Raw genomic sequence first — 12,152 nt, forward strand, 5'->3', positions numbered from 1 at the left:
CCTGGCAGAGGCCGCAAATACTGGACTGTCTGGGCCAATACCGGACACCTGGCAACCCTACAACACATGAGGATAGTGTGCAGGACTTGGAAGGTTCCTTGCAATTTCATTTTGAACTCAATTGAGAAGCAAGAACTACCTTTATTTCCAGCCTCTCCTTATCCATCCAACCTCCCATTTTCCCCATCTACTGACCAGCAGTTCCATATCTCTTACATCCCCAAGCACACTTCATTCTTAGATTAGAACATTTCTAAGGAAGTCCACTGGTTTATCCTCCTCTTGCTCCTAACAACTTGGACTAGATGGCTCAACCCCTCTGTACCCTCCCTTGAGTCTTCCAAGGTAAAGGGACTCTCCTAATTGTAGGTTCTTCAGGCATCCATCAGGTATAGACTGCCATCCCCTTAATCCTAAAAGGACTTCAGAGAGGACAGAATATGCCTCGGAATTACAGCAGGGTGGGGGGGGGGGGAGGGAAACAAAATCCTAAATTCTAAAATAGTTCTGTTAAACACAATCTGAGAAAAAACCCTTAAGTAGTTCCACTGTCAAACATGTACTTCATAGCTTACCACTGTTACAATATTATTGCCACTCTGAGCTGTGGCAATTTGTCAGTAACAAGCTAATGCTGCTTCAACTTGGGAAAACATATGTATTTCTGCTAGGCTCCAGTTGTACAGAGTTGAGGGGCATAGATGGTGTGTAATGGTTAATGTGATTGCTTAATAAGCACAAAGGAAATCTTGGAGTAGGAAGAGTTGCCTCAGCCTTTCAACTTTCTGGGTGCAGATAAATTAAGTTCTAGAACATTTATTAAGGCACATGATAGGATCACAAAGTTAGAGATGCTGTCTGGTCTGCATCCTAGGAGTGTGCTTTTCAATCCTAGAAGTAGCTTCATTTCACTGGTGCTCTGTATATATGGTTTGTATATTGCTTTGGGATCACTCAATACGATAAACATAATGACATATATAAGATTTTTATTATCTAACCACATCTTAACAACGAACAGTAACATTCCTATAAGGCTTCCACAAAAAAAAAAAAAAAAAAAAAAAAGAAGTCAAGATTTCAATTCATTTCATAAGACTTGTCCTGCTATTTTAAACCCAATGGGTCACAGAATAGGTCTTAAGTTCCATTGTTAGTGCAGTGTCTGTAAAAATGTTTCTTTCAAGGTGGAAAAAAATCCCAGCTCTCAGTGTTCAGTATCTTTTACATCTGCTGCTCAGCTGGAAACACTGTTAAAAGGCCATTAGAACTTTAAGGTAACAGACCTTGCAGGCTAGGAAAGCTATCGAGCAATTTGCTGTTTGTGTTAGGAGTATCAGCCTTAGCCACTTCCTTTTCCTGGGCTGAAAACAGCTTCTGTCATGAGCCGTGAAAATCAATTCCACAATAACTGGGCTAAAATGTAGCTTGAGGTATTCTCTCTTCAGGATGAAGTTACACAGTAGAGCCTCCTTCTGGCCACACATGGTACGTACAGCAGATTTATAGGCAATGTTTCCCAAAAGTTAGTAACTGTTCAGGTGTTATTAATAATCTTCTAACTTAGCTGACAGGAAACAGGCTGTGTGATGTGTAAAATAAAGTCTGAATTATTACTATGAATGCAGTTAGCAGTTGGAACTAATGCTGAAAAAGGTGGGATCTGTAATATTCTTGGTTTTGTTCGCCTCTATTGTGTTTAGAATTACAGTAATTGCCTAGAAAGCTGTTTCTTCCAAATAACAGTATTTCAAAATATTTCAAGGAAATAAAGCACTGTTTTACTTTGCTTGAAGTAAAAGGTCATGTTAGTGAAAATAAATTGCACTTCAGAGGGTTGGTGATCTTAACAACAGTTTTACTCTATAGCCAAGGGCTAGAAAGATATTCAGTTTTATTAAGAACTCTTGAGTTTTCTGGTGTAGTTGAAGAAACTGTAGAATTAAACTGCAAAAGAAATTAACTTAATTGCATTGGTTTAAGGGTTTACACATATAAGACCATAAAATCATGAATTTTAGCATGTATATGTTTTTCTACCATCTGCAGTATATTTTAAAATTCTTGGTCAGATTGCAATGTATTCTCCATTTTAGCATAACTATTCTGCTCTCAAAAACTAGCCTTAGCATGCAATGCTTAGAAATATGTGTAAATGTACATTTTTAAACTGCTAAAATAATTATGCTTGGTAGTACAAATGGTCACTATTTTAAATTGAACGTTCCTTTTCCAGAGAGATCGGACCATTAACCAGGTATGAAGGGTAACACAAAGTCATAGTTCATTGGAAATGTAATTTCATTTTGCTGGTAATATGAGTGCAGCTACTTTGGCACTGTAATGGAGTTTTAAGTACAAGCCTCTTATTTCAACTGGAAACGTTAACATAATTATACATTTTTACTTTACTAAGCAGAAAAAAGATTAGTATGCATAATTTTCTTACATATATTGTGCAGAATAAAACAGTGATCTCTAAATGATACTGCAAGATCCTGAAATCATTCTAAAGAAATGGCAGGTGGTAATTTTAAAGACAAATTATCCAGAAGAGCTTTTATTGTTCATCACTTGTTATAAGATTTGCCATTTGCAAGTAACAATACATTCAACTGAGACCAACCTTTTATGAAAGCCAACTCGTAACATTAATGAAATGCACATATTCTTTATTGCAGTCATATAAAAACAATGGCCTGAGCTTTTAACACAGTGTATGACCACTTTGGAGTCTGACCACCAACAAGTCTTTGAACAGTACAAGATACCATATAATGAAATAAATACTAAAGAAGCTGTAAAACAGATTAACACATTAGCACTTAATAATGCAAAGGGTACTATAGCTTTACATATGTTCTTCAACTGTAAATCTGAATGTAAACAGAAGGCAAAAAATAACCGTATTGCAATAGTACAAGGTACAGAGGTTCAGTGTTACACTAATTATTATAGCATTACTTCTGACATTTCTATTTTGAATCCCTCTTTTCAGGATTTTGAACTCCATCAGACAAATTATGCTCTGGACCTCCAGAAGCTAGGATTTAAAGTTTTTAGTCCCAAAGCAATGTTTATAAGTTAAAAGAAATGAATGAACAAAAACACAATTTGGGCCTCTTTAAAGGATGGTTTAAACATTAATAGAGACAGTGACTTGGATTAGACATTTCTGGGATTATTTTTTTTTCTTGAAGGCCCTGATCCTGCAGTTATCTAAGGGTACATCTACACTAGCCCCCTAGATCGATCTAGGGAGGCTAATGAGGGCGACCGAAATTGCAAATCAAGCCCGGGGTTTAAATATCCCGTGCTTGATTTGCATGTTCCTGGCCGGTCGCCATTTTAGAAATTGACTAGCCTGAAGTAACTGCCCGTGTCTACACACAGCAGTGAAACGGGATTCCGATTGAAAGCCCCTAAATCGAATTAGCTGGTAAACCTCATTGCAGGAGGAATACCTGCTAATTCGAGTTAGAGCTTTAAATCGCGATCCCGTTTCACTGCCGCATGTAGACGCGGGCAGCTACTTTGGGCTAGTCAATTTCTAAAATGGCGACCGGCAGGGAACAAGCAAATCAAGCGCGGGATATTTAAACCCCGGGCTTGATTTGCAATTTCGGTCGCCCTCATTAGCCTCCCTAGATCGATCTAGGGGGCTAGTGTCGACATACCCTAAGTGTGTAACTTTATTAAAACAAGTGCATAAGAATAGCCATAGTGGTCTGTTTAATCCAGTATCCTGTCTTCTGAGAGTGGCCAATGTGAGGTGCTTCTGAGGGAATGAAGCTCTTAGTTCATTATCAGGTGAGTAGCACTTCTCAATTCCTTGTGGCTGTTCATGTATGTAACATTAAGCATGTACATATGTAACTGCAAGATCATGGCCTAAAAGGACTTTGGCCCTGATCTCAAAAAGACTCATGCTACAGCAGCCTTCGACATGTAGCCAGTCGGGGGAGTTCACCAGTGGGCCACGAGACAGTTTGTTTATATTGACCATCTGTAGGCACACCCCTGCAATTCCCAGTGGCTGCAGTTCACTGTTCCTGGCCAATGGAAGTTGTGGGAAGTAGCTCAGGCCTCAAGAATAGGCTGGCTGCCACATCAAACAGCTCCCATTAGCTGGGAATAGCAAGCTGAAGCCACTGGGAACAGCGGGTACTGTACCTGAAGACGGTCAATGTAAATAAAGTATCTTGCAGCCCATCAGCAGACTACCCTGATGGACCACCTATCAACGGTTGCCGGCTCCTGATCTACATTCATTTATAACATCAAATTAGGAATCTGTGTCTCCAGTGTCCACACTGTATTTTGTATGCCCAAGCCCAACTGCCTATATTATAGACATTCTACCATCTTTCTAAAATGTGACTGCATTGGCCCTTTGTTCGTGGTTTAGTGTGGGAAGACTTGACTGTCCACCACACTTTACTGGCTAGAACACAAAAAAAGTCATCCAGTGGGACTGAAGGATACTTTTAGTGGACTCCTAGAGCACAAGTACAGCGGGGCGCCTCCTTAAAGCAACAGGGTCCCCTCTTGACTGAGGCTTGGACTCTCCACTATTGTGGGATCCTAGAACCTTGGTTCCAACCTCCGGGTTATCTTGATTTGTGTGTAAGTGGAAGGAAGTTTAGGCTTCAGTCTGAGTTTGATTCCTGGGTTTGCACTGCAGTGTAGACATAACAAGAGCTTTATTAATAGTTGACTTACGGCACTTCACACAGGATGATCCTCTGGCAAAAAGTGTCTATAAAATGGCAGAAGCATACCTCCAATGGGCATTCCGAGCATTTGCAGAATAGGGATATAAAATCTCATTTAACTGATTAACCGGTTAAACATTTAACCTATTAACTGATTAAAGGGGAGGCAGATGGGGGAGGAAGGGGTCACTCCAGCCCAGGCAGAGCAGCTCCTGCCTGTGATGGGTGTGACTGGGCCCGATGTGGCCAGAGGCTTCTCTAGTTGGGTTGGAGCTAGAGATGTGAACGATTACTTGGCTATCCAATAAGGAAATGCTTATTGCATAGTCGACACACTAGTTAACTAGTTGCTTCTCCCTGGTGCTGCCTCTATCAGAAAGAGGCAGCGGGGGTGGGAAGAGTTCAATTCAAAGCAGAAGCGCTGTGTGGAGATCGGGCTCTGCCACTTTGAAATGCCATGTGCAGCGTGGACTGCACATGGCGTTTCAAAGTGACACCAGCACGTGGAGCCCGGGGTCAGCTGGGGAATCCCCTGCTGGCCCTGGTCTCCATGTGGTGCTGTTGCTTTGAAATGCTACATGGAGCTTGATGCCTGGCTCCTGGCGGCATTTCAAACCGGCAGACCCCAGGCTCCACGCTGTGCTTCTGCTTCAAAGCACACTCTCCTCTTCCCAAAGTTCCCAGCTTACCGCAAGGTCCATGCGGAACTGTCGCTTTGAACTGCTGTAGGCAGCATGAGACCAGGGCTGCTTGAGACCTCTGCTGGCCCTGTGCTTCCTGTAGTGCTTTCACCTTTGAAGTGTAGCAAGAGCCCTGGGGCTGTTGCTACACTTTAAAAGCGAAGGCGCCCTTACTGACTAAGAGTACGTCTACACTAGCCCCCTAGTTCGAACTAGGAAGGCTAATGAGGCTGACCGAAATTGCAAATGAAGCGCTTCATTAGCATGTGGCGGTCGCCATTTTGGAAACTGACTAGCCTGGAATAACTGCCCGCATCTACACGTGGCAGTGAAATGGGAGTTCGAAGTAAACCCCTAACTCGAATTAGCTGTTACTCTTCGTGGAATAAGGTTTAACAGCTAATTCGAGTTAGGGGTTTACTTTGAACTCCCTTTTTACTGTCGCGTGTAGACGGGGCAGTTATTCCGGGCTAGTCAGTTTCCAAAATGGTGACCGCCTGGGAACATGCTAATGAAGCGCGGGATATTTAAATCCCACACTTCATTTGCAATTTCAGTCACTCTCATTAGCCTCCCTAGTTTGAACTAGGGGGCTAGTGTAGATATACCCTAATAGAATTATCAATTAATTATCTGTGGTAGGCCTCACAGGCTGGAGCAGCACCCTACCCATGGCAGGCAGGGAGCTGTTCCATCCCTCACTGGTTAACAGGTTAACCTTTCATATCCCTATTGCAGAGTCAAAACAGGTAGCAAGCGCTACCCACTCCTCTAAGAAGCCCCCAGAGCAGGTAAATCAGCTGGGGCACTACTGAAGTAGGAAAGTGTGGAGACAGCAGTATTTTATGTCCTGGCTATTAGAATGGCTCAAAGGGATACTAAGCAGCTAGACACAAGTTAGGGCAGCCTACAAGGTGATTTTAACTTACACCAAGGCTAAATGAGGCTATGGCAGCCCTAGCATGAGGGCAGTGCAAGACTACATAACATCCCATCCCCACGTCAGGCTTTGTGCTGAGCACAATTGAAGGACACGTTAATCTCTAAGGGCCCAGTACTGATTTCACAAAATTACAACAGTATAACTGCAGTAATTTCAGTCATTTCTTCTGAGGCAGGCCCTTCACCTTTTTCAGTCTCTCTTTGTGTCCAGTTACACAGCTATTCTGCTCACAGAATCCACACCGACTTCAATGGCAGTAGAACTTACAACTAAAAAAGTTGTTTGACACTAGTTTGACCCATCAGACTTTCCCAGTCACCTTTTGCATTCTAGTGACAATTAAGAGAGGTGGGAACTCTAAGAACACTAAAAAAGACGTAAGTTCTTGGGTGGTTCTGACATACATTAGTGTCTCAATTATGTGAATAATTATGCAGTAATTTTCACTCTTGTTTTATGGTCTACAAGAAGCTAGAGTTGTGTTGGGTGGTGGAGAGGCTTGTTTTCTTTAATCCAGTGTTCCCTATCTTGCCATTGTAAAGACACTTTGTTAAAGTTAAATTAAGGAGACTTCTGACCTTGAAAATAAAGGGCTTGATTCTGCTCACACTAGTTTCACTGTAGTGTTTTGTAAGTTGACTGAATCTCATCCTGCTCTTCATTTCCACATAAGAAAAGACTCACTAACTTTTGAAATAATATATAGAACTCCAAACCTTTCAATAATTTTTGCCTTAAGTCAGATGTTTAGAGTTGTTGAAATCATGGTTTGAATTTAACAAGTACTGTTAATGGGTTTTTTTTACTATGACATTTCACTTTCATATAAAAATCTCTTAAAGAGTCAGATTCTGATACTCTGACCCACAGAAGAGAATAGTGTCTTCCTCCACAAGAAGCCTGAAGAAATGTACTTGATACATAACAATTATATTCTATTCATGATACCCACATTTAAATATATTAATTACATATATAATTACACACTCAATATTTTTACACAAAGGTTATTTTGTGAGACTCTAATGCAATATTCTCACCCAATCTATGACAGGTGGATTCATTTACTAGCAATTTTACAAAAGGACAAGTTTTACTGTGGTATTGTTGAGTAGATTTTGAAGTTACTGATATCAATGTCTGGATGAAAATCCACATATATAATTGCAGCATTGTTTTCTATGATAACACATGGGTGAGGTTTCTGCCACCGAGACAGTATTAAGCTTTTCTACTGGGGGCTTTGCTAGTAAGTCCAGTATTTGGCCCCTAGTGCTTGAAATGACCTCTGTATGAAATATTCTAAAGTAGATTGCAGCACTGGAATTCAATGTACAACATCTCTCTAAAATCAGGATATTTATGGTCGAAGGGTCAAGTTACTACATCTAATATCTCTTACATAACTGGCATTGAGCAGTTTAGCACTAACATAGCAGCCTACCCTAGAACAGCAAATAAATATGTTCATTATAATCATGTTATCATTGACTTCAACACATTTTTAATTTGTATCAAAACACTGTACAGAAAAACAGCCTTATATCACAAACATATGTAACACTAGAAATATTATGAAAAAAATTATATTTTCCCCACTCAATCTTTAAAAAAATAAGAGAAGTGCTAGTGTGAAAAGAGCTTATCTAAAAAGTCTTGGCTTTCTGTTTGTGGGAGACAGGTTTACTGTATGAATCAAATCCCAGTAATAATGGTTTACTAATATTAATGTATGTAGATAAGGTGTAATGGTGTTCAATAAGTTTTGTCCTGTAAGTTTAGGACTTAGTTCCCTCGTGTCTGATACTTATCTTATTTATGCTCATTAAAAAACAAAAGTAAAAGTGTAACTATTTTAAACATCAAAACACAGATCAAACTATGTATCATTTTCAAACATACTATCAAGTGATCAATATCACAATTCTTTGAAAATTAAGCAGTTAATCAAATATATGAAATCTGATGCACCTTGACACATTAATGCTGCAATAGATTGTTTCACTAACCCGCAATTATAGTTCACGTAAGTCAAAAAAGGACCAGGAAGGAAAATAAATCAAGCAAACCAAGCACCATAAATCCTGATGTTGGCTGTTGTGATTAAATGCTTATAATAATTGGGCCGAGTGACAAATAAGACAGCATTCCATTTAACAACAGGATATCCTTCCCAAGCAATTATTGCAAAAGCACTCAGCAGCATGTGCAAAATAGCATACAGCTAAACATATTACCTAAACACAATACAATCAACTTCCCCAACAACCAAGCACACCATAGTCTCCAAGCAAGCTGCTTAAAAGTATCATCTCATACAGAGTGAAAGTAGTTAAATTTTAAGAAAAGCCAACTGCATTTTAAAGTTAGAATGCTTAGGGAAAATAACATTTACAGCTTCATCAATTTTGTATTCTGCAAGCAAAAAAGAGGACATAAGAGGAATCTTGGCTTTAGCTCTGATTAATCTGAATATTTAACTAGCAACTAACCATTAGGTCTTAGTTTTTATTAACAGAAACTCATAAGCTTAACTGACACTTAAATAAGATGTTTTAAAAACTGAATGTCCACTCTTGATTGACTAAAAACAACAACAACAACAAAACAAATCCAGAGTGGTTTAGAATCTAAAACTTCCAGCTGAAAACAAGAACTGTCTACTCAAAGCCATTTAAAAGTTTGAAATTCCCTAGGATTTTTAAAACAGGAGAGGCCACAGACTGACCTGTCACTGCCAGTCTGAGAAAAGGAAATAACCGTAAGTGAAGGGAAAGCATGACTGAGAAACTCGGAGGGCATGTGGCTCACCGGAAAGCGCTCATAAAATTGATCAGCAATTCGACAAGAAACTCAAAAAGGGCACAGAAATCAGAATAAGAGAGTCTGAGCCGATGGAAGAGAGGTCTCTAAATTGCCACAAGCAAAGGCCCCTCACTCTTCTGTCCCCGTCCAAAATTTGTCAATGGGCCAGCTCCTCAGCTAGTGTGCCATTTAATTCTGCCTCCAGGGAAGTCAAGGGAGCTATTAACACCCGGTGATCTGGAGGACCGTTATGTATCGCTATATTGGAACCGCATTCCTGTTCTATGGATTGACATGCCTGAGATCTTTAGATGTTTGCACCACACTGTTTACACCATGACGATAAAGAGCCAGATCGTAAACAGTAAGCAGCAGCGTTTGGCATTATTTAATCCAAAGAGAGAAAAAATCGCTGTTTCCAACTTCAGAAAGCAAGCAAAGAAACCACAGAACACCCACATCACAGCGCAAACAGGAGAATCTACCAGCAAAACGTTACTAGTTTGCAAAGCGGATTTCTCCCCGTAGGGCATGAAAAGTCAGCCCCATGCCTCTCTTTTGCTCTACTCTCTGATTGCCAGAGGACTCTCTCGCTCCCGGACACGTTTTTCTTCTGTCAGTCCCAGAGATGCAATGAACACACGATTGGAAATGAAAAAACGGGCAGTCAAATTGAAAAAAAAAATCCCTGCTAGAAAGAAGGGCTGAAATGAACCTGTTGTAACAGCGCTTCAGAGCAGCAGGGGAAATCTCCCCAGCAGCCGCTGCTGCCCAGGTTCCTCCACTTTTCTTGGATGGAAGTGGAGGAATCTGGCGCTTGGGGCGGACTTGGGGGACTGATTTTCAGCGCCTGTGGGAGTCTGCGCTGCCAGGTGACTAACCAGAGTCATGTTGACAGGGAGAAGAGTCGCTTTCGCTGTCTGTACATTCTGCCTCACGGAAAACCCAAATGGAGGTGCCCACCCCTAGGACTCAGACACCGCAGGCAGCGGAGCCCGCCAGCGGTAGGGAGGGCGATCCCCGTCCGCTCGCTGCCCCCACTGGCAAAGGACAAGCTTGTCTGCCCGCAGGAAGGGGCAGGGGAGGCAGGACCCACCGACAAGCCGGCTCCCTGGATTCAATCACCCAGCAGCAACTCTGAGAAGTTTCCCAGGGCCGGTGTGACCAACCACTGGCTCACGGGCACTCCTGGCGTGCCCCTGCCCTCCCACACAGGGAGGTGCGGGGCAGCCAGAACAGACCAATATCTCAATGAGCGTACAATGAGGCCATTCATAGCCCCGGCCCTCCAGCGCAGCTGCCCAGGGCGCAGGGCTCTGACCCTGCCTCATGGGGGCGGCGAGGGGCGCAGGGCAGAGGACCAAGCAAAAGTGAAAGTCCGGAGTGGGGGGGGGGGGGCAGAAGGAGACGCGCGTGGGATGCTGTCCCCGCACGCGGACACATCTGCTCGCTGCATCCTGCCCCTCTCCCCGCTGCCATCCCGCCCAGCCCTGGTCCTTACCGGCTATTTCCTGAAAGGGGATATTGACCAGGCTGAAGCCTTTGGCACTGTACGCCTGCCGCACCTCGCTGCAGCTCCGAGCTTTCACCTCAGCCCCGGCCGAGAGGGACAGCAGCAGCCCGGTCAAAGCCCCCAGCAGCGCAGCCCGGATCCTCGCAGGCATGGTGCAAAAGGCAAATCCAGCTCAGTAAATCCTCGGGGGACGCTCCCGCCTTCACCCGCTGCCACCCGAGCCGGGCTGCCTCCAGGGGGAGCGCAGACGGGGCCCCCCGACCGAGCGGGCGCGAGGAGACCCCCCCCGGGCTGGCGACTGCAAACTTTTGTAAGCCGAGGGGGAGACGTGGCCACACGCAGGAGCGGGGTCAGCAACAGCAGCGGCCGCTTCTTCTTTCCCAACGCGACCCCCTCTCCCCGCGCAGCTCTCTCGGGCTGCGAGCGGACTCCCCGAGACAAGAGCAGCGGAATCCTGCAGCCGCTGCCTGTGCCTGCGCCAGGCTGGGCGAGGGCTTCACTCCCGGTCTGCGCGCGTGGTGTGGGGATGGACTGGAACATGCACAAGTGTGTGTGTGTGCGCGCCTCTGGTGGTGTTATTCGGTGTGTCGGGGGGAAGGAGGGAGAGCATGTGCGGGTTGCATTTACAGGATCCAGGGGAACCTCTGCTTCACACGCGGTCAGAGCCTGCAGGAGCAGCCTCCTGAAGTAGGAAGGGAGAAATCCTGGAGACAGACACAGAGACTGAGGGGAAGACACACACACCCCGAGAGCGAAACGTGCTACACACGACAGAGGCGAAATACAGTAGAGCGGAAATGAAAACCTGGAGTGGATCCCCATGCAGGGGAGACGGGAAGGGAAAGGACGCCATGCAATAATCCTCTCCCCTTACCACAGCTGCTCCACCTCATCCCTACCCCAAGACTGCAAATCACTCCCCCTCCCCCATAGATATTTCAAAAAATGACATGAGAAATAATACATAACACATTATTTTGCCCAAATTCATACCTGCTGCAAGTTTTGATTTCTGTGGGTCTGCCTGGGTTGAATATGGCCCAAAGGTTAAATTCATATTAAGCTAACCTTTAAAAATACCTCCTGCTCAATGCAGACTTGAGGTAAATGGGTGCTACTCCATTCTCTTCAAAAGTATCAGAGACACTTACAATAGATCTGAATTTGGCCCATGATATATGTTGTGATATGGACAGAGGTGTGGAGAGAGATGGGAATAAGTGAGAGGCTAGAAATCATCCTCTAAGAGCAAGGAAAGAAAGAACACCTTAAGCTAAAAACCTACACTTCATGGTGTGGGAAAAGAGAACCATCAACCTAAGGAACTCAACCCCAGGACTGGGTATGAGAGAACCATAATCCCTACCTAACACAGTAGCAGCTAGAGTGGATGCAGAAGGAATCTCCTGCCAGGCCAATCTAATCTCTGGGAGAAAAACACTGCTATGATTTCTATGATTACTCCCAAACATGCCCGCTTAAAAAAAAAGTTGTGA

The 12,152-nt window shown here is 43.5% G+C and overlaps 1 protein-coding gene across 1 annotated transcript in view; it reads right to left on the minus strand.

Moving 5' to 3' along the window:
* Nucleotides 1-11,420, minus strand: part of GPC6 (glypican 6) — a 1,157,918-nt gene extending 1,146,498 nt beyond the window's left edge. The window contains exon 1 of the mRNA XM_006113655.5: nt 10,645-11,420. Within this exon, the coding sequence (XP_006113717.3) occupies nt 10,645-10,807 (163 nt within the window). The 5' untranslated portion in view covers nt 10,808-11,420. The remainder of the gene's footprint in view (nt 1-10,644) is intronic.
* Between the last annotated feature and the right edge of the window lie 732 nt (nt 11,421-12,152).

The sequence above is a fragment of the Pelodiscus sinensis genome, chromosome 1 (assembly GCF_052426305.1).
Source record: "Pelodiscus sinensis isolate ZL-2025 chromosome 1, ASM5242630v1, whole genome shotgun sequence".
NCBI classification, from domain to species: domain Eukaryota; kingdom Metazoa; phylum Chordata; order Testudines; family Trionychidae; genus Pelodiscus; species Pelodiscus sinensis.